General features: G+C 44.0%; 2 protein-coding genes and 1 long non-coding RNA gene across 5 annotated transcripts in view; 2 read left to right on the forward strand and 1 right to left on the reverse strand.

The window, feature by feature from the left end:
• mazb (MYC-associated zinc finger protein b (purine-binding transcription factor)) lies at positions 1-11,809 on the forward strand. 2 transcript variants are annotated; one of them, XR_007039919.1, is made up of 8 exons: positions 1-1,142; positions 1,309-1,459; positions 6,724-7,157; positions 7,596-7,843; positions 7,923-7,986; positions 8,088-8,259; positions 9,742-10,561; positions 10,673-11,809. XR_007039919.1 is itself a non-coding variant. In XM_047376652.1 (7 exons), exons 1-7 carry the CDS (start codon positions 1,110-1,112, stop codon positions 10,086-10,088), a joined length of 1,449 nt encoding a protein of 482 aa, XP_047232608.1. In that variant the 5' UTR covers positions 1-1,109; the 3' UTR covers positions 10,089-11,809. The 2 variants fall into 2 exon arrangements, 1 of the variants encoding a protein (XP_047232608.1); XM_047376652.1 differs by having other exon boundaries at positions 9,742-11,809.
• On the reverse strand, positions 11,436-13,009 carry LOC124874951. Its single transcript, XR_007039920.1, has 2 exons — positions 12,882-13,009; positions 11,436-12,059 (listed from the first exon to the last, which is right to left on the reverse strand). It is a non-coding gene; the product is annotated as an uncharacterized LOC124874951 (long non-coding RNA).
• The window catches only part of tlcd3bb (TLC domain containing 3Bb), an 18,692-nt gene continuing 9,388 nt past the window's right edge, over positions 12,929-22,232 (forward strand). Inside the window, exons 1-4 of one of the 2 annotated variants that reach the window (XM_047376655.1) lie at positions 12,929-13,314; positions 19,986-20,180; positions 21,726-21,809; positions 21,951-22,176. In XM_047376655.1, the coding sequence (XP_047232611.1) occupies positions 20,056-20,180; positions 21,726-21,809; positions 21,951-22,176 (435 nt within the window). In that variant the 5' untranslated portion in view covers positions 12,929-13,314; positions 19,986-20,055. Of the gene's footprint in view, positions 13,315-19,976; positions 20,181-21,725; positions 21,810-21,950; positions 22,177-22,232 lie in introns of both variants that reach the window. The other variant, XM_047376654.1, reaches the window with a different exon arrangement.

Consider the following 22,232-nt stretch of genomic DNA (forward strand, 5'->3'; position numbering starts at 1 on the left):
TGTACTGCAACATCAGTCTGACATCATTATTACAGAGTAACTGGGAGGATCTGTGCGCATTGCCCTTTAAGATGCGTCTGTCATCCCTCAGCTAATGGAAAGTCACTCGGCCTGTTTCCCCGCTGCAGATCTGCTCGGTACAGCACGGCCTGTCCTAGCTAGCAGAGAAGGGAGGGAGGCATTTTCTGTCGGCCGAAAATCCAGGAAGGAAGGGGAGAGGACAACGAGGACGGAAATAAGAGAGAGGAGGGGGCTGTCCAAAAAGGAAACTCTACCCCTTTAAGAGCAAGTGGGACATAGCGGTGCGAGAAAAAGGAGAGGAGGGGGAGAAGAAAGAGGAATTAAAAAAGAAAAGGAAGAAAGAGACAGGGAGGGAGGAGGGAGAGCGGGCGATAAAAAAAGAAAGATGACATCCTCGCAGCTGAACGGCCGAGGTGGAGCGGTAGGCTGCGGCCCGGCGAGAGCGCCGCTCGCCGGGGTCAGGGCTTGAATCCAGCAGCGAGGCTTCGACAAAACACCCGACCGGCCTACCGGGGTTTCGGAAATCGGGAAAAATAGACTCTAAATTTCAAAAAAGCAAAGCATGACCTGCTGTTTTGACAGATATTATAACTCATATTTGTTCTCTGGCGTAAAAAAACTGCTTTTATTTTCCTGTTTTGTGTGTATCGCTAAAGAGTAAAAACTGCACGGTTCGGTTGTTTTTGCTCGTTTTCAGGGTATTCCTGTGGTGGGATTGTACGTATTTAACGAGCTTTGTTTGTTTTTGTTCTATTAGTGTTGGGAATCATTAAGTTAAAGGCCAAAGTGAATGAGACAGCAGGCCGTTGTTGGACTGGGCCTGCTCCACCTCTGCAGCCTGCGTTAGTCCCGACAGCTGCGCGCATTTTAACCCACAGCTCTACCTCAATGAGAAAACCCGACTTCAGCACACGGCTTAGTTCGCACTTTACGACAGAACCCGGGAGCCCATCGTTCCTGCTGTGGGCCGGGCCTCCGTCCGCGACCCGATCACCACTGGAGGGCCGATCCGAGCCATGCGAAGGCTGGTTCCCAAGACCTCAATCAGGAGCTGACTTCATAATCTCCACCGCTGTCTGTTGCGCAAAATGGATGCTGCTTGGAGCAATTTTCTCTTCCAGGTGAGCTTTTGCAGGCCTCTGTTTTCTGTTTCTCTCGCTCCTACTTCACACATGCAGGCCTCTGTGTCAATCCCAGCCTATCTAACATCTTGTGTTTCTACCTCTGGAAGATAAATGCTGTGACTTGTGTTTACATTTGGTGATGGCCTTCTCCTTGCTCCTCCAGAATACTCCCACCCAAAACCAAGTGGAGGGGAGCCTCCAATCAGAGCTCATGCAAGTGCATACGAGTTCTCCCCAGACCCCACCCACAGAGCACATAGCACAGCCTCCTTCAACTGTGGACACCACTGCTCTGAGTGAGGAACCCCTGCCTGGTGAGGGACACTGCAACTCACCCACACCTGTGGAGCTGCAATCACTCCCAGCTGAGTCAGTTCAGGTGGTTAAGGACCCTGTGAAGACAGCCGGAGAGGAAGTGTCTGGCATTAGGAACGATCATACACAGTTTGAGCTTTAAATCAATGCAATATTTTAAAACCATGCTTCAAGATGAAGTTCTGGAAGAAATAGGAGACCAACTGGAAATTTGCATTTAAAAGTATAGAAATGTTTTTGTCAGGTCTGGATAAAAATGTTTGAGTTTGCAGAGTGTATTTCTTATTCCGTTAAGTATAAGACAAAAAAAAACAAAAAATCAAAAATGTCTATGAAATAGTGCTGCAGTTGTCATTGCAACATCATTGTGTGCAATGACACAATTGCTTGGATGCAATATTTGACAGGGCGTTCATGCGAATTCTGCTTCCTAATAATATGCTTGGCCTGTTGGATAGACTGTCTTAGCCCCCAGTGCACACACTAGATGTATGCTTTATGCCAGGACACTCATGCAGAGTGCTGTGGACATTGTGATGAAAGAAGAGTCAGGAATATGTGGATTAATCGGTGTCCTTGCAATTATCAGCAACATGTTTTCATGCAGATCTACTATAAAATAGTGCTTTTAAATATTGAGTTATCTTTTTGACCACAACAAAACTAGATTTTTGGATTGCTGCCAGAAAATCCAAACATAAATACACAATAATAATGATTCTTTGTTGCATCAGTGTTTTAAACTGTGGTTCTTATGCTGTGTTTGATCTAAGGTACCAAAGACGGCTTTAAAACTGTGTATATATTTTTTTTTACAATTGGACAAAAATATCTATTTAAAGTTTGGATTTAGTTCAGGATTGACCAGTCCTGTTTTGAAAGGTGTTAAGTTTTTTCCCCTTTTTGAAATGCAGCTGATCAAAATTAGTCCCACATGTTTTAGGTGTTTCCCTGCTGCTGCAAACCTAAATTAAAACAATGGGCCATTAAAAGGGTTCTGCAGCATTTGATGGCCTAGTGAGGTAGTACAATTATTTGAATCAGGTCTGCTGAATCTTAAACATGACAGTCTGTGGGCCCTCAGGACCAGGGTTAAGAACCACTGGTGAAAACTGGTAAAAACTGTGAAATTACCCTTTACCCCACACTGCTACGCTCTCCAGAGTTGTGTCATGATTTAAGCAACAAACAGTTGATCACTAAACCCAACTAGATACATGTTCAGAATGTCAGAGAAACTGAGAAATTGGGGTTTGGTATTTTAAAAGTGGAAAATTCAGAAGAAACATGATTCTGTTCCAGTTTTTGCAGGATTCCAGCACATGCGCTGTTCTGCTTAACGAGGTACTGATTGGGTTATCACTTGAACCCAACAGCAAACACCAGGGCGAGCCAAGATGCTTCATAAGGACTGAAACTTTCAATTAAAACATTAGTATTCATTTAAAAATTAATATTAACTTACTCAGTTTTGTTATTTTGTTAATTTCTACAAACAAACGCTCAGAGACAAAATATTGTACTTGATATTTTGCAGAAATCTTATCAGTAATTTAGAGAATAAAACAAAATTGTTAACTTTACCCAAACACATACCTATTAATGTACATTTTGCAGAGGTCTGACCCCTATATTTTCTCGTCTGAGCTGCATATTCAGTATTACTGAATATTACCATCTCATACAGGTCATTCTCAAAATATTAGCATATTGTGATAAAGTTCATTATTTTCCATAATGTCATGATGAAAATTTAACATTCATATATTTTAGAAAATGGGGTGAAGAGGGTGAGGGTCATGCAGCACAGGTCTCTGTGGCCTGGACTCGAACCAGGGGGCAGCTGTGTCTAGGGCTGAATCCCTTCTATATGTAGGCGGCGCGCTCTACAGCTGCACCAGCGCCACGCCCAAAGTTTTTCTCTTTTGAACAATAGAGTCCATACTGTTTTCAAATGTTTCTAACAAACTGCCAGGACATCGGCTTTTATTGTGGTGTTCAAATTTGCCATTGATCAGCGGCACTATTGATAAGAGTAACCTTCCTGTTTTCTATCCAGTAAATGATACTGTTTGGTTTTCCTGAACTTGCTGCTTCTTCCAGCTCCTCAGTGAGGTTAGCTTGATGTACAGGTCCTTCTCAAAATATTAGCATATTGTGATAAAGTTAATTATTTTCCATAATGTCATGATGAAAATTTAACATTCATATATTTTAGATTCATTGCACACTTACTGAAATATTTCAGGTCTTTTATTGTCTTAATACGGATGATTTTGGCATACAGCTCATGAAAACCCAAAATTCCTATCTCACAAAATTAGCATATCATTAAAAGGGTCTCTAAACGAGCTATGAACCTAATCATCTGAATCAATGAGTTAACTCTAAACACCTGCAAAAGATTCCTGAGGCCTTTAAAACTCCCAGCCTGGTTCATCACTCAAAACCCCAATCATGGGTAAGACTGCTGACCTGACTGCTGTCCAGAAGGCCACTATTGACATCCTCAAGCAAGAGGGTAAGACACAGAAAGAAATTTCTGAACGAATAGGCTGTTCCCAGAGTGCTGTATCAAGGCACCTCAGTGGGAAGTCTGTGGGAAGGAAAAAGTGTGGCAGAAAACGCTGCACAACGAGAAGAGGTGACCGGACCCTGAGGAAGATTGTGGAGAAGGGCCGATTCCAGACCTTGGGGGACCTGCGGAAGCAGTGGACTGAGTCTGGAGTAGAAACATCCAGAGCCACCGTGCACAGGCGTGTGCAGGAAATGGGCTACAGGTGCTGCATTCCCCAGGTCAAGCCACTTTTGAACCAGAAACAGCAGCAGAAGCGCCTGACCTGGGCTACAGAGAAGCAGCACTGGACTGTTGCTCAGTGGTCCAAAGTACTTTTTTCGGATGAAAGCAAATTCTGCATGTCATTCAGAAATCAAGGTGCCAGAGTCTGGAGGAAGACTGGGGAGAAGGAAATGCCAAAATGCCAGAAGTCCAGTGTCAAGTACCCACAGTCAGTGATGGTCTGGGGTGCCGTGTCAGCTGCTGGTGTTGGTCCACTATGTTTTATCAAGGGCAGGGTCAATGCAGCTAGCTATCAGGAGATTTTGGAGCACTTCATGCTTCCATCTGATGAAAAGCTTTATGGAGATGAAGATTTCATTTTTCAGCACGACCTGGCACCTGCTCACAGTGCCAAAACCACTGGTAAATGGTTTACTGACCATGGTATCACTGTGCTCAATTGGCCTGCCAACTCTCCTGACCTGAACCCCATAGAGAATCTGTGGGATATTGTGAAGAGAACGTTGAGAGACTTAAGACCCAACACTCTGGATGAGCTAAAGGCCGCTATCGAAGCATCCTGGGCCTCCATAAGACCTCAGCAGTGCCACAGGCTGATTGCCTCCATGCCACGCCGCATTGAAGCAGTCATTTCTGCAAAAGGATTCCCGACCAAGTATTGAGTGCATAACTGTACATGATTATTTGAAGGTTGACGTTTTTTGTATTAAAAACACTTTTATTTTATTGGTCGGATGAAATATGCTAATTTTGTGAGATAGGAATTTTGGGTTTTCATGAGCTGTATGCCAAAATCATCCGTATTAAGACAATAAAAGACCTGAAATATTTCAGTTAGTGTGCAATGAATCTAAAATATATGAATGTTAAATTTTCATCATGACATTATGGAAAATAATTAACTTTATCACAATATGCTAATATTTTGAGAAGGACCTGTATATTAAATATGGAAAGTACTGAGCCAGACCAAATTACCCCCCCTCCTCCAATTAAATTACATAAATGAGTAATCGTTGTTCTAAAATGTACTGCAATCACATATTTACTTACGTTGAAGCAGTGAGTAGGTTTTCATTTTTTAACAACCATGTTTGAACATGAAGATACTGCCCCACTTTAAGAACAGTCAAAGATTAATCTGCATTTTGCAGACAAACTCAAAAAATTGCAACAACTGCAGAAATTAGCTTCAGAATGTGAAGAAAACTAATCTCTGATTCAGAAACTAATCTTTTTCTGTTCGGTGAACACACCGTACCGAAGCACTTCCAGGTAACACTGTCAACAACACTCTTCAGTGTGAATGTTGTTACTAAGTGAAGAATACTCAAAGGTAGCTATTTTCTGTAAAAGTAAGTTGTTTAAAAATTTAATTTGAGAGCAAACTTCATGAACATTATGACAGTTGGGTTTTGTGAATCGATTTCCGCATCTTGTTGCACCAGATTTAATAACTGTGTAGCCTTAGTAAAACATCTCTTCAGTAAGGCTAAGCACACAAATAAGTGCTATCTAAGCACTGACTTTTAGCCCTGCGGAGAGAATTTCCTTCCAGTGTTCAATCAGGAATAGCACTGACTTTTCATAAGTACTCCACATGACCCCTTCCCCACCCTACAAAAACGAAATAATCCCATTAAACTCACTGAGATGTGACTGGATGTTGCGACTTCACTAAAGTATGGCTAATTAAAAACGTTCTGCGCTGAAAGCTGGAGCTGGTCCAGTGAAAATTGACGGCTGCCTGTCCTAATGGGACTTTATTTAAAGACATGTATGAACATTGAGAAGTTCATCTGTTTAACAGGCAACAGTAAAAGCTCTGGTAGAAGCCAGCAAAACACAACAATCTCTAATTATACTGCTTCTGAGTGCTGATCCTCCATGGAGCAATTCCACATTTTGCTGCATTGCAACCATAAACATCTCTGTATTTTATTGGGATTTTATGTGGCAGACCAACAAGTTGTGGGTAATTATGAAGTTGAAGGAAAAATGATAATAGTTTGTGAAATATATTCCTGTGCCTATCCCCACAGCATGATGCTGCCACAATCACACATTTTGCATGTAGGCTACAAAGTTTGTTAAAATATTTAAAATCATGTGCACTTCATAATTAGGCGCTATCACAAAATATCCTAGTAAAATACACTGAAATTGTGGTTGTGTCTTTGGATACTTTTTGAGGGGAGTGTAATCATTTCTCAGTATTTAGTACTTGTTTTGTGTTTTAGCTGAATTTAAACACTAGATAATGAGGCAGTTTTGCTTCATAAATTACACAAATATGAGCAGAAATGTCCTTGTCTTCTTTTATGTTTTCTAACTAAGTGAGGCTGTGGTGAGCCTTCAGTGAATCATAACTAGACTATTGAGGTAAACTTTACCTGATAAGTGTGAAAGGCTGTGATAGACCGTGGTTTTCATTTCATCTCCCCTTTCTCCTGGTTCCTTCAGAGCCGGTGAAGCCAGCGCCTCGGCCGGCCCGCGTGCAACACATCTGTGCCATCTGCAACAAGCAGTTCAAGAACAACTACAACCTGCGGCGGCACCAGTCGGTCCACACTGGGGTACGCATGAAGGACAGGGCCAGAGTGCAGGCGGAGGGAGCAAAGGAGGGAGCCGCTGGCCAGGTGGTGGTGGCGGCGGTCCCGCCGGCGATGGCGGTGGGGGCCGGAGGGAGGGCAGAGAGGCCCACTATTCCCCTCTCCCTGCTGCACCTCTCCGTGCCTCCCCCTCTCGCCCCTCCCGGCGTGCTGGCGGGCACCCAGCAGCCTCCCCTGGGCGGTCAGGATGGCGAAGGGGTTGCCATGCCAAACGTCATGGCCACTGTTAACCCTCATGCTCCGCCTCCTGCTGCTGTCGTCATGGCCACAGGGGCGACAGTACAGGTGGGTCAGGGCCTTGTGAGAGACGGTTGTCGTCAACCCCCAAGCCTTCGAGAGTGTTGTTTCTTAAGCTGCCTTGCCACAAGGATGGGGGAACCTGCTTCAAAATTGCCTCCTGTGTTAAATTTCAGGAGAAATCCATGAGCACTGATTGGTTGAGGGACCATTTCAGTGTTTGGCACTGGTCCCCAGTTTAAGAAACAGTGTGCTCGAAGCCCCCCCCCCCCACGCTCCCCCGCATGTTCTCAGTAACACAAAGCAGAATTAAAGACTAGCCAGAAGTAATTATTTAGAAATCATGCACTAGTTATGCAGTCATCTTAATCATTTATTTATTCGCCAGTTATCTGTATTTGCATGGTTTTAACAATAAAATCTCTTTCAATCTGTGCAGAAAATACTTCAGACCTAAACTCTGCAGCTTGTTTGTTTTTGCCTCAGCGGCCCTCAAACCCCAACCCCAACCCTGTGAAGAAGAACCACGCCTGCGAGACGTGCGGTAAGGCCTTCCGGGACGTCTACCACCTCAACCGCCACCGCCTGTCCCACTCGGATGAGAAGCCCTTCTCCTGCCCTATCTGCCAGCAGCGCTTCAAAAGAAAGGACCGCATGAGCCACCATGTGCGCTCCCACCAGGGCGGGGTAGAGAAGCCCTACATCTGCCCTCACTGTGGCAAGGCTTTCTCCAGGTAAATCTGCGCCGCAGCCGCACAGCATAGCCACGCCTCCTCCCCTGCTTTAATATGTCTCTCTTATGTCCTTCTATAGGCCTGACCATCTCAACAGTCATGTCAGGCAGGTGCACTCCTCAGAAAGACCTTTCAAATGTCCAGTATGTAGTTCTGTACTTTTTTGTTGTTTTATTTATGCTGAAATGCCAGGGAGTTTTTGATTTTTACACAATTATGTTTCATCATCTCTATCTGTCTGCAGACTTGTGAGTCTTGTTTTGCCACCAAGGATCGCCTGCGAGCACACATGATTCGACACGAGGAGAAGGTGCCGTGCCACATCTGTGGGAAGCTCCTGTCCGCCGCCTACATCACCGATCACATGAGGGTGCACAACCAGTCGCAGCACCACGTCTGCCACCTCTGCAACCGCAGTGAGTACAAACGCTTTTGTTGGCATTTATATTAAACTCTAAATCTAAAGTCCTGTGCAAAAGTATTAAAGCAACAGGGTCAGTTTGTTCCTTCTACACTTCTTACCCAAACCATTTCTGGACTATGCAGTTAACCAATCACTTTCTTTCTCCAGTTGGTTAGGTATTTGGTGAAAGACTATCCTCAAATCTCCCTTATATAGTTCCTTGCACATTTTTCCCACATTTTGTCACATTGCAACCACTAATTTTAATGTATATTAATACGATTTTGTTCTTTTTTACAAGTGCAGGAAAGTAAAGTGTGTATTCAACCCCCTTTACTCTGATACCCCGAAGTAAAAATGCAGTGCAGTTCCCTTCAGTGGTCTTCTGATTGGTAAAAAGACTCCATCTGTGTGTGATTTCATCTCAGTATAAATGCAGCTGTTCTGTGCTGCATCTTTTCTGGGCTCAGAGGTTTGCTGAGAACATTCGAGAACAAACAGCATCATGAAGACCAAGGAACACAGGTCAGGGAGGACGTTTAAAACGGGGTGAGGTTCTAAAACAATATCCCAAGCTTTGAACATCTCGCAGAGCTATGTTCAGTCCATCGTCTGAGCATGACAAGAGGATGGACTATAGATCTGCCAAGACATGGACGTCCACCTAAACTAACAGCAAGGAGAGCATTAATTAGAGAACCAGCCAGGATGTCCATGATGACTTTGGGGGAGCTTCAGAGAGCAACGTCTTAGGAGGGAGAATCTGTTGACAGGATACCTGTTCATTATGCGGACCACAAATCTGGCCTGTTTGGAAGAGTGGAAATAAGAAAGCCACAAGAAATGGTATCTGCAGTTTGCCATAAGCCATGAAGGGAACACAAAGCAAAGGTGCTCAGGTTAGATGAGGACAAAACTAACACTACATATCACCCTGAATACACCATCCCCACCATGAAACATGGTGGCTTCTGTATCATGTTGTCGGGATGCTTGTCTGAAGCAGGGACACGGATGCTGGTCAGATATATACATGCAGGACAGTCCTGGAAAAACACCGCAAAGGGCTTGAGGTGGACTTTCTCCTTCCAGCAGGACAAAGACTGTAAACATACAGCCAGAGCTACAAAGCAATGGTGTCAGAACGGCCCAGTGAAAGTCCACATCTAAATTCAATTGAGAATATGTGGCAAGGCTTGAAAATTCATGTTCACAGGTCCTCTCCATCAAACCTGACTGAGCTGAAAATTGGCTGAAATGTCAATCTCTACATGTTCAAAGTCGGTAGAGTCATGGTTTTACAAAGTATTAAATCAATACAGGGGAATAAAAAAGTCACACGACGCCATTTCCATGCAGTAAACTGAGTTGATAATGGAAAAGTATTTAAATCTGGGAAATAAAGATGCATTGTGTGGATGACATTTGAGTGCTGCGTATCTGCTTTGGGCGTATCTGTCTCTGAAATGACGCCTGCTCTCCTGCCCTCCACCAGGCTTCACCACATTGACGTACCTCCGCGTCCACGCCCAGAAGCACCACGGCCAGGAGTGGAAGGAGAGCCCCAGCGGCTTCGGCGGCACGGCCTCAGGCGGTGTTCTCGTCTGCCACCTGTGCGGCGTCCAGTGTAAGACGCCCACCCAGCTCCAGGGCCACATGGGCACCCACAGCACCAGCCAGGCCGCGCCGAGCCCCGTCACCTCCAATGTGGCCGCCGGCTGCTCCGTCTCCCTCAGCAACATGGTGACGGCGGCGCCCACCATGTACGTCACTGGGAACACGGTGGTTGACCTGCTCGTCACGGACTGCTCTAGCATCGCGGCGCCGCAGTCCCACAGTTAGCAGGATGGATCTGAAGCAAGTCTGTGGTGGTTACTTGTAGATTTTGATTCGGTTTCATGTTTTTTTCTTCTTTTCATTGGCACTTAGGTGTAAGGGTTAAAATCTCGGAGAGAAAAAACAGCTTAGAAAAAGAGTTTTGCTGCAGAGCTGGAGGATCAAAGAAGACATCATGAAAAGAGGCTGCAGCAGGGTCACCGACACTAATGACAAACATGGATGTGCTATCCAAATATTTCCGAATGAAGACTCTAATGAACATGTGGTTATCCTCTCTCCCCTCTCTGTCTGATCTTCCCCATCACCCCCCTGTTTCTTGGCATCGGCTGCTCTCTACAACTGTACCAAGTACCGGTACTGTAAATCTCACCAGCTCTGATCTTACCTCCATTTTAGCAACTCGCGTACCGAGAGTACTGAAAATCCAAATGGTTTGTGTCGAGATGTTTCAGGTGGAGGAAACATTAGAAGGGAAGGTGTGTGTTTGCGTGTGTGCAAGTTGGAGCTCCTCTCGCATGTTTGTTTTATTTCACAAGATGGAGATGAAAATTAGATTTTAACGCTAGCTAAATGTCTTTTTACTATAGATGGATATGGAGTTAATCAGGAAAGAAGATCCACCTGGAGGAGATGCTCATTTGTTTCTTAAAGGTAGAGAAATACAAAAAATAGAGATGTTATTCCGGAGCATCAAGCACCTTAAAACTGTCGGACTTGGTAAGGACGGAGGTTTGAGTTTTCTTGGATTGTTTTGCTCTGAGTCTTCCTCTCTGGGTCGGGCTTTTACAGAAAAAATCTGCTAATCAGCACTTCGGCTTCTGAACTACCTTTCTGCATGAAAACAAAATAAACCAGACGAGCTCGGCCATGTTTATTGTTAGAGAACTGTCATGACGAGAATAAAATTTAGCAGTTCCACTAAGTTAGCTGTAGATGATAATATTTATGAAAAAGTTGATTTTACTCTGAATTTTTCCACGTAGATTGCCATTCACTTGATTGCAGTTGTCATTGCCATAGACTTTTTTTTATTTTATTTTTTATTTTTGTTTTCTCTCTGTTCCAGTTCAATGGGTGAAACTTTTTTTTTTTTTTAGATTTAGCCTTTTAACTCTCTGCATCGCACTTGTTTTCCACATCAGTCGTGTAATGAACGGTCGGTTGCCCGTCGTGAGGGACGCGTGGTGTCGAAAGGGCTCAAAAGGTCGACGAAATAAGGACAATAAGAGTCAGTGATGATTGCAGTTTCAGTTTTGTGTTCATTTCCTACCTTGATATGTGTAGAGTTGTTTCTTTGTTTGCTCCTTTCTTTGGAAATGTGTTCTTCCTGTTGAGAAACATTGTGATTTATTGGAAATTAATTTTAGGTTTTCTCCATTACACTAAAAAAAATAATAATAATGATACCTCTACTCTAGGCTTCTGTACAGCTCTTGTCTCTTACATCTTTAATGCCTTATCGTACTCAACTGCATTTTAATTCTTTTATGAAAAAACATTTCAGATCTTAGTCATGGATTCATTAAGAATATTAAGGGGATGTATTTATATTTATATTTTTATATTTCTCAACAGTATGCATGTCTAAAAAGTTGTTAGAGCAAAAAAATCGATGCTTATTACAGTCATTGTTTTATTGTTTTTGGGTTTTTTTTTTGTAGATCAAGTAGAGATCATGTTATTTTATAATTTGGACAGTTTAAAGTAAAAATATTAAACAAGAACAACTGTTTGTGCTGTTTTCCCCCCCTCCTGTTGTTAGGTCTAATATTAAGTGTCTCAAACATCATCTTTAACAGAAAACATCTCGCAAAGACTCATCTACCACAGTTGCCTGATCTGAGTGAATAAATGAAAGAAAGAAATGTCTAAGAACATTTAAATGGTAATCCAGAACATTAGTAAGAGGACCTGCCAGGATGCCCGTGGTAACTCTGGAAGAGCTGCAGAGATTCACAGCTCAGTTGGGAGAATCTGTTGACAAGCAGACGTTGAAGGAGGTTGAATTGTTTGGCCAGAATGTAAAATAACAACACCACACAACTTTTAAAAACAGTAGAAAGGAAAAAGAAATGGTAGAAACTTAAAACTGAATGGAGCAAAATGTACATGAAAACCGTACAAAATAACAGAAGTAGTTGAAGATAATGAAAAAACTGGAACATTTCCATGTAAGGCAAAAGTAGCCAAAGTAATAAACTTGTATAAAGCAGGTGAGAGGCACTATTCTAAAAATCACAGGCTTGTTTCTCCAGTTTCTTCAAGATAAAACTACTTTCAGAGAAAAAATACGGATTCAGAAAAGACAAATCCACATGTTTGGAATTAACCGAAGAAATCTCAAATGCAACAGGAATATTTTAGGGCTGCAACTAACGATTATTTTGCAAATCGATTAATCTGTCGATAATTTTTTCGATTAATCTATTCATAATCGATAAGGTGTTTAAGAGTAGTTTTTTTAACAGAATTTGAACCAGTTGAAGCTAATGCTATGCCACTTCAGTTCTGGCTAGAGCATATGTACAGACAAAGATAGTTTTTCATCTTAAATGCAAACTATATATTTTGTATTTGTTAAATTATGGCCTAATTACAAACACTGTAGCAATGGAAAACATACATTTTCTGATGCAAAGAAGAGAAGCTTCTAAAAAAGCTGCTAAATTGATACATTTAAAAAAAAAAACTACACATAGATTCTATCTTGAACATGCAGAATGCATTCAACATGTTCCTTACTAAATAAAACCCGTTTAAAATGCAGATCTGTGATGGTGCGCGTTTCTCGTAGACCTGTAGGAACTGGCTGCTGCAGCAGTGTTGAGTCAACGCTGCATCTGGGAGGCTGAGGCAGCAGCAGCATCTCTGGTGTGATGTGGCGAGACAGAGAGGGATGACATAGCGACAGCATCCGCTAACCGTACAGCTGCATCTTCCTCTTTAAGTCGGTTTAACTTGCTTGCGTTAGATAACGCTGTCTGTCTGAGCCGCCTGATTCGCTTGTCTGTTTCCAGCGGACAGAGCGAGCTAACCTCACGGAGATTTTGAGCAAACTTGCTCCTGTTAGCTTGCGTTAGCTCGCCGCCCCGCCGCTACCCTTCAGACATTCAAGCGGCCACATAAAACATGCGGAGCATCGAGGCCGAGACCCCTGGGATATCTTTAAACGCTTCCCGCAGGACACGACCTTCGGCTGGACGCTGACTGGACTCTGCAGAGCCGCTGTGTAATTGTTTCATATTTATTCATAACATGCACACACAAACTCCGATGTGTTAGCTTAGGGTTAGCGGTTATTGGCTTAACTGCGGCAGCTGGGTGCTACAAACAAACGACAAGCTCATAAAGAACATTTAAACGTCACGGTAATGTCTGTATGAAAATAGCCAGAAACACTGAAATAGGGTAAACTGGGTTTTTGAGTTGTCTTGAAAAAAATAACCACAAACTGTTTAAATGAATGGGTCCTAAACAGCATCGTTGCTAGCTTGGCTAACCGCTAACGTTCGTAGCATCGCCATTGTTAGCAGGCGATTCAACAGCGCAGACAGTCGGTCATTTTAATGTTAGCCACATCTTTCTGCTGATTGGGGGCAAGCTTTCTTACGAATATAGTTGCCATGTACTTTTACTGACATTAAAACATCACTGTTATTGTATTTATTTGATTTTTCGGGTGACTTGTTCGTATCATTCTGGCGCAGGTTAGCTTCACTAGCTTGTCAGTTTATTTAAAAAAAGGAACACAACGCTCAGCTAAGTTAGCGTAACTCCAGATGAGTTATTGTGTCTTTTCTGCCTTTAATTTTGCCCGTTTAGTTAAGTGGCTCCCGCTAATGTTAAAACAAACATTTAGTCATACCAGCTAACATAGGAGGCTCGTTAACGTGAAACCATGTTTAGTTTGTGGTAAAGCTATGCCTGGCGTGTTTTCTTCAGGAACAATGAGCACCAGTTGTCCCATCTTATGTCAATATTTTTCGACGATTTTAAAAAAGCGCATTGCGCATTTGGCTAATGGACTTGAACTTTTTTTATTGAGTCAGCTGGTGTAGTGTTAGCAAACTGGAAAGCCGCATGGATGTAGCACATATTTGTAATGGGTCAGGTGGATATTATTTTCTATCTGTGTCACTGAGGCCTACACTCTGCTCAGAAGAATGGTGTTGGATTACACGTGGTTTATGTTTTAGTCTACTTCAAATTCAGTTAATTTTCACTATATGTTTACTCTTATAGGTAAAAAGTACTTTTTACATCTAATTGTGTTAGTATCGGTCATAATAATAAAAAGAAGTGATGTTAAAATCAAGTTTTCTTTCAATGTGTTTTAAACGGTTCTTTTTCCTGGGTGGAACGATGATGCAGCACTCATCTTTAATACAGTTTTAAAACAGGAATTAAAAGTGCAATTTTTGTAATATCGTACTTGTACTTGCCGTCTTCCACTTATCCGGGACCGGGTCGCGGGGGCAGCAGACTCAGCAGAGATGCCCAGATGTCCCTCTCTCCACACCTCCTCCAGTTCCTCCAGGGGGAGCCCAAGGCGTTCCCAGGCCAGCCGAGAGACATAGTCCCTCCAGTGTGTCCTGGGCCTCCTCCCGGTGGGACGTGCCTGAAACACCTCCCCAGGAGGCATCCGGTATAGATGCCCGAGCCACTTCAACTGGCTCCTCTCGATGTGGAGGAGCAGCGGCTCTACTCCGAGCCCCTCCCGGATGGCCGAGCTCCTCACCCTATCTCTAAGGGAGTGCCCGGCCACCCTACGGAGGAAGCTCATTTCAGCCGCTTGTATCCGGGATCTCGTTCTTTCGGTCATGACCCAAAGTTCATGGCCATAGGTGAGGGTAGGAACGAAGACCGACCGGTAAATTGAGAGCTTTGCTTTTCGGCTCAGCTCTCTCTTCACCACAACGGACCGGCACAGTGCCCCCATTACTGTGGCAGCTGCACCGATCCGTCTGTCGATCTCCCGCTCCATTCTTCCCTCACTCGTGAACAAGACCCCGAGATACTTAAACTCCTCCACTTGAGGCAGGAACTCCCCTCCAACCTGAAGAGGACAAGCCACCCTTTTCCGGTCGAGAACCATGGCCTCGGACTTGGAGGAGCTGATCCTCATCCCAGCCGCTTCACACTCGGCTGCGAACCGCCCCAGCGCATGCTATAGGTCTTGGCTAGAGGGGGCCAGTAGGACCACGTCATCTGCAAAAAGAAGAGACGAAATCCACTGGTCCCCAAACCCGACCCCCTGTGGCCCTTGGCTGCGTCTAGAAATCCTGTCCATAAAAGTTATGAACAGGACCGGTGACAAAGGGCAGCCCTGCCGGAGTCCAACATGCACTGGGAACAGGTCCGACTTAGTGCCGGCAATGCGGACCAAACTCCTGCTCCGCTCGTACAGGGACCGGATGGCCCCTAATAAAGGGCCCCCAATTCCATACTCCTGGAGCACCCCCCACAGGGCATCACGAGGGACACAGTCGAATACTTTCTCCAGGTCCACAAAACACATGTGGACCGGTTGGGCAAACTCTCATGAACCCTCGAGCACCCTGTAGAGGGTGTAGAGCTGGTCCAGTGTTCCACGGCTGGGACGAAAACCACACTGTTCCTCCTGAAGCCGGGGTTCGACTATCGGCCAGACTCTCCTCTCCAATACCCTGGCATAGGCCTTACCAGAGAGGCTGAGGAGTGTGATCCACCTGTAGTTGGAACACACCCTCCGGTCACCCTTCTCATGAAGGGGGACCACCACCCAGTCTGCCAGTCCAGAGGCACTGTCCCTGACCGCCACGCAATGTTGAAGAGGCGTGTCAACCATGACAACCCCACAACATCCAGAGACTTGAGGTACTCAGGGCGGATCTCATCCAACCCCTAAGCCTTGCCACCGCGGAGCTTTTTAACCACCTCGGTGACTTCAGCCTGGGTGATGAAAGAGTCCAACCCCGAGTCCCCAGCCTCTGTTTCCACCACGGAATGCGTGATGGCAGGATTGAGGAGATCCTCGAAGTACTCCTTCCACCGCCCGATAATGTCCTCAGTCCAGGTCAGCAGTCTCCCGCCCCCACTATAAACAGTGTTGGCGAAGCACTGCTTCCCCCTCCTGAGGCGCCGGACGGTTTGCCAGAATCGCTTCGAGGCCAACCGGTAGTCCTTCTCCATGGCCTCACCGAACTCCTCCCAGGCCCTAGTTTTTGCCTCTGCCACGTCCCGGGCCGCAGCACGCTTGGCCTCATGACGGTACCTGTCAGCTGCCTCAGGAGTCCCACAAGCCAACCACAGCTGATAGGACACCTTCTTCAGCTTAACGACATCCCTTACTGCCGGTGTCCACCACCGGGTTCTGGGATTGCCACGGTGACAGGCACCGCAGACCTTACGGCCGCTGCTACAGGCAGCAGCGTCGACAATAGATGTGGAGAACATGGTCCACTCGGACTCTATGTCTCCAACATCCCCCGGGATCTGGTCAAAGCTCTCCCGGAGGTGGGAGTTGAATACATCCCTGGCCGAGGGCTCTGCCCGGCGTTCCCAGCAGACCCTCACTATGCGCTTGGGCCTGCCAAGTTTGTCCGGATTTCTCCTCTTCCAGCGGATCCAACTCAGCACCAGGTGGTGATCAGTGGACAGCTCAGCCCCTCTCTTCACCCGAGTGTCCAAAACATGCGGCCGAAGGTCTGATGATACGACAACAAAGTCGATTATCGACCTCCTGCCTAGGGTGTCCTGGTGCCAAGTGCACTGATGGACACCCTTATGCTTGAACATGTTGTTCATTATGGACACCATGTAATATATACCTGCTAAAATATTTACATACATTAATACTATTTTTTTGTTTGTAAGCCTCTTAGCAAGTTGCATCTCACCCACACACCTTTTGTAGCCATCAACAGTCTTCCGGTATTATTGTTGCGGTAGTGTTCTTGGCAGACTTCATTTAAATTGATTGGTTTCTTGGCAGGGACCAGGCTTTTAAGCATAGTCCACAGGTTTTCAGTACAGTCAAGGTCTGACCCATTAGTAAATGCCTGTTTTATCCATCTGGAAATTGGTTTTGATGTGTTTTGGGATTACTGCTCTGTTGGAACACCTAGTTTTGTCCCTCTAGTTTGTGATTTGAGATGAAGATGAAGGCTTCCATGCACTCTGTGCAATGCAATAGTACCACTGTCAGCAAAACAACACATCATGATGCTGCCATCACCATGTTTGAAAGTTGGTGCAGTGTTCTTGAATAAGAAAGCCTCTCATTGACTTTTTTAAAGATACTACTTAGAAATTTGACCTAATAGCTCAACATCCTCTCCAGAAGGCGTTTAGCTTTTCCATGTGGACAGCTGCAAATTTCAATTAAGCTTCGAGATGTCAATTTTGAATCGAGGTTCTTTCTTGGTCTTCACTCTCTCAGACCATGGCAGTATGAAACTGGTTCCACTGGAGACAGTGATACTGGTGTTCTAGCAATTTCCAGTTCATGGTAAGCTTGAGCTTTGGTCCTTTCTGGGTTGTTCATCCTCATTTTAACCTGCTTCCTTTTAATCCAAGGAGATAGTTTAGGTTAAATGGTTGAAACTTGAAAAAATGGATGTTCTGTGTAGGTTTGCTGATGTGTTTTGTGACTTGCAAAAAGCTAGCTAAAACTTGCAGTCTTGACGTTTTTAATAGATCTGAGTAACTTGTGGTCTGACCTTGGGGTTAACTGCGTTTTTTTTGTTGTTGTTGTTTCGCGGGACTGGTGGCCTTTATTTTGTAATTTTTCTTTGAAAGTAGGCAGACAGAAAATGGGGTGAAGAGGGTGAGGGTCATGCAGCACAGGTCTCTGTGGCCTGGACTCGAACCAGGGGGCAGCTGTGTCTAGGGCTGAATCCCTTCTATATGTAGGCGGCGCGCTCTACAGCTGCACCAGCGCCACGCCCAAAGTTTTTCTCTTTTGAACAATAGAGTCCATACTGTTTTCAAATGTTTCTAACAAACTGCCAGGACATCGGCTTTTATTGTGGTGTTCAAATTTGCCATTGATCAGCGGCACTATTGATAAGAGTAACCTTCCTGTTTTCTATCCAGTAAATGATACTGTTTGGTTTTCCTGAACTTGCTGCTTCTTCCAGCTCCTCAGTGAGGTTAGCTTGATGTACAGGTCCTTCTCAAAATATTAGCATATTGTGATAAAGTTCATTATTTTCCATAATGTCATGATGAAAATTTAACATTCATATATTTTAGATTCATTGCACACTTACTGAAATATTTCAGGTCTTTTATTGTCTTAATACGGATGATTTTGGCATACAGCTCATGAAAACCCAAAATTCCTATCTCACAAAATTAGCATATCATTAAAAGGGTCTCTAAACGAGCTATGAACCTAATCATCTGAATCAACGAGTTAACTCTAAACACCTGCAAAAGATTCCTGAGGCCTTTAAAACTCCCAGCCTGGTTCATCACTCAAAACCCCAATCATGGGTAAGACTGCCGACCTGACTGCTGTCCAGAAGGTCACTATTGACACCCTCAAGCAAGAGGGTAAGACACAGAAAGACATTTCTGGATGAATACGCTGTTCCCAGAGTGCTGTATCAAGGCACCTCAGTGGGAAGTCTGTGGGAAGGAAAAAGTGTGGCAGAAAACGCTGCACAACGAGAAGAGGTGACCGGACCCTGAGGAAGATTGTGGAGAAGGGCCGATTCCAGACCTTGGGGGACCTGCGGAAGCAGTGGACTGAGTCTGGAGTAGAAACATCCAGAGCCACCGTGCACAGGCGTGTGCAGGAAATGGGCTACAGGTGCCACATTCCCCAGGTCAAGCCACTTTTGAACCAGAAACAGCGGCAGAAGCGCCTGACCTGGGCTACAGAGAAGCAGCACTGGACTGTTGCTCAGTGGTCCAAAGTACTTTTTTTGGATGAAAGCAAATTCTGCATGTCATTCGGAAATCAAGGTGCCAGAGTCTGGAGGAAGACTGGGGAGAAGGAAATGCCAAAATGCCAGAGGTCCAGTATCAAGTACCCACAGTCAGTGATGGTCTGGGCTGCCGTGTCAGCTGCTGGTGTTGGTCCACTGTGTTTTATCAAGGGCAGGGTCAATGCAGCTAGCTATCAGGAGATTTTGGAGCACTTCATGCTTCCATCTGCTGAAAAGCTTTATGGAGATGAAAATTTCATTTTTCAGCGCGACCTGGCACCTGCTCACAGTGCCAAAACCACTGGTAAATGGTTTACTGATCATGGTATCACTGTGCTCAATTGGCCTGCCAACTCTCCTGACCTGAACCCCATAGAGAATCTGTGGGATATTGTGAAGAGAACGTTGAGAGACTCAAGACCCAACACTCTGGATGAGCTAAAGGCCGCTATCGAAGCATCCTGGGCCTCCATAAGACCTCAGCAGTGCCACAGGCTGATTGCCTCCATGCCACGCCGCATTGAAGCAGTCATTTCTGCAAAAGGATTCCCGACCAAGTATTGAGTGCATAACTGTACATGATTATTTGAAGGTTGACGTTTTTTGTATTAAAAACACTTTTCTTTTATTGGTCGGATGAAATATGCTAATTTTGTGAGATAGGAATTTTGGGTTTTCATGAGCTGTATGCCAAAATCATCCATATTAAGACAATAAAAGACCTGAAATATTTCAGTTAGTGTGCAATGAATCTAAAATATATGAATGTTAAATTTTCATCATGATATTATGGAAAATAATGAACTTTATCACAATATGCTAATATTTTGAGAAGGACCTGTATAGCCACGTATGTTGGACTATGATAGTGTGTTCTATTTCCTTATCTTTGTAAGCGCAGCCAAATGTATATACGTGGGAGTTTCTAGAGCAACAGTTTTAACACCCATCCTCTGTTGTGGTTTGTGTGTTTCAGAGAGGACAGAGAGCGACAGATCTCAAGGACCAGATTGTCTGCTGAACTTTTTGCCTCCTAAGACAGATCGCCAGCAACCATGTTGACCATCTTGGCTGCTGGCTCTGTGTTCTTTCCAGGCCTTTTCCTTCTGTCCAAACAATGCCTGAAGTCCATCCCAGCACTGAGATGGAGTGAAGGAGATGCGGTCATCGTATCAGCCAGGTCAGACCTCCTCAAAACCTCCTTTTTGACATGTTCATATGTAGAGCTATGATGACAACAGTATTCTTGCTTAATATGTTCGCTTTCATATGTGTGTGACAGATTATTGTAGCTCAGGTTCTCTCCTTGCAGTGGTTTTGAATATTTTTTACAAAAGGAAAATCTGAAAAGTGTTATGTGTATTTGTATTAATCCCTCTGATACCCCTAAATTAAATCATCTGTGCGAAACTTTAATCTCAGTATAAGCACAGCTGTTCTGTAAAGGCCTCAGAGGGTTGTTAAAGACCATCTGTTAATAAGTATAACGAAGAACACATTACACAGTTTAAGGAGGTAATTAATAAGAGAAACAACCCAGGTAACTGGAGGGGCTGCATGGACCCACAGCTCAGGTGGGAAAATCTGTCAACAGGACAGCTGTCAGTCGTGCACTCTTCAAATCCGGCCTTTTATAGAAGAGTGGCAAGAAGAAAGCCATAAAAAGTTGTTTTTGCAATTTAGATGAGGGGGTCTTCAACCTGCATTGTCATTAGGCTCTTTAGACCGTCCACTGTGGCTCTTAGTTACCTAAAGCAGTAATGTTATAGCACCGAGCTGCTTGATTTTTAAAGGGAATAAGAAATGCTTTCCTCTAAAATTTGCAAAGAATAAAAAAAAAAAACAAGAATGCTACAAGAAATATTTAGATTCTGATGTTTCAGAATTTGATTGGGCTTAAACTAATGTGCTTTTAAATTTACCTCATTTTAAATGTTTGGGGTTTTTTTGTTTTTCAAACAAATGAAGAAATGAAGTGAAATGTTTTCATTTCCAAATTTTATATAGTAAGCACAATTTATTGCAAATTCACTATTATTGCAATATTGCTATACGAAATATCAATATGGCAAAAAACCTGCTTTTGTAAGAAGAAATATCAGCCAATAAAAGGTTTTCCTCCCAGGATGATATTTGCTGATGTTTGTTGATTGGGTGAACTCGTCAGATGTCTTTCATGACCATGACAGCAGACGAAGACAGATGCAACGTTTTCAAGCTAGACCTTATTTATGAGATGGAAATAATAACTAGCTGGAAAGTCTATCTTAGGTTAATATTTGCATGAACCCAAAGTAAAAAGACGTTAACACTGTTTAGATATGCTTCTGCTTACTTATCACAAGTCATATCGTTATCACGACATTCATCTGAATAGCATCTATGGCAAGTCTTCAGAGTATCATGTAGCCCTAATTAGTAAGTACTTTAAAAACTTAATAAGCTGCCTTTTATCTGTTTATTTTTGAAGGGTCGTGCATATTTTGTTGCTGCATGCAAAATTAATTTAGGAGGAATGAGGAAAAATGGCTGCAGGCCCCTGGTGTGGATTATAGCATATTTATGTTTTAGAATGGACCTGTGATCAATAAAGTGGCAGGACTTTGAAACTATTTATTGAAGTTTGTGGTTGTAACATAAAGAAATGGGGGGAGGACGTTCTAGTTCAATATGCAGTCTAAACCACTTGACTCGTCTTTTTGTGTTTTGCTGTTCACGCATGCAGGTTGGTATCATCAGTTCAGGCAGTCATGGCTTCTTCAGCTGGCTACATCATTGCTTCTTCCTGTCAGGACATTATTGAGGACCAGTAAGTTGTATTGCTGCCCTTTTTAGTTTTCATAAATAAAAATGAGAATCTGAAACAATTTGTGATATTCGGGCTCTAAACAGTAATATCATATCAGTTAATCAGCTAATCTTTTAAAACCATGTTTTCCTTTTGGCACAGACACTGGCTTACAAGCACCTACATCATGTTTGCTGTCCCTTACTTCGTCTACGACATCTACGCCATGTTCATGTGCTACTGGTACAAGCTGCGGGTGAAAGGACACGAGGAGGCCTCGGCGGCCCCCCAACACATGGGCTCTGCAGTGAGGAGCTACTTGCACCGCGAGTTCCTCATGGTGCTGCACCATGTTGTCATGGTCACCGTCTGTTTCCCCGTGTCTGTGGTAACTGTCACGTGTTGCTTCTTTTTGATGCGGCGAGATGTGGGCGAGGCAGCGAA

Source organism: Girardinichthys multiradiatus, chromosome 10 (assembly GCF_021462225.1).
Source record: "Girardinichthys multiradiatus isolate DD_20200921_A chromosome 10, DD_fGirMul_XY1, whole genome shotgun sequence".
Classification (NCBI taxonomy): Eukaryota; Metazoa; Chordata; class Actinopteri; order Cyprinodontiformes; family Goodeidae; genus Girardinichthys; species Girardinichthys multiradiatus.

Excerpts from the sequence above, each read along its gene's own strand:
- mazb (XM_047376652.1), top strand. The coding sequence starts at position 1,110 with ATGGATGCTGCTTGGAGCAATTTTCTCTTCCAG. Across the intron at positions 1,143-1,308 it reads GGAGCAATTTTCTCTTCCAG|AATACTCCCACCCAAAACCA; the intron begins GTGAGCTTTTGC and ends TTGCTCCTCCAG. Across the intron at positions 8,260-9,741 it reads CTGCCACCTCTGCAACCGCA|GCTTCACCACATTGACGTAC; the intron begins GTGAGTACAAAC and ends GCCCTCCACCAG.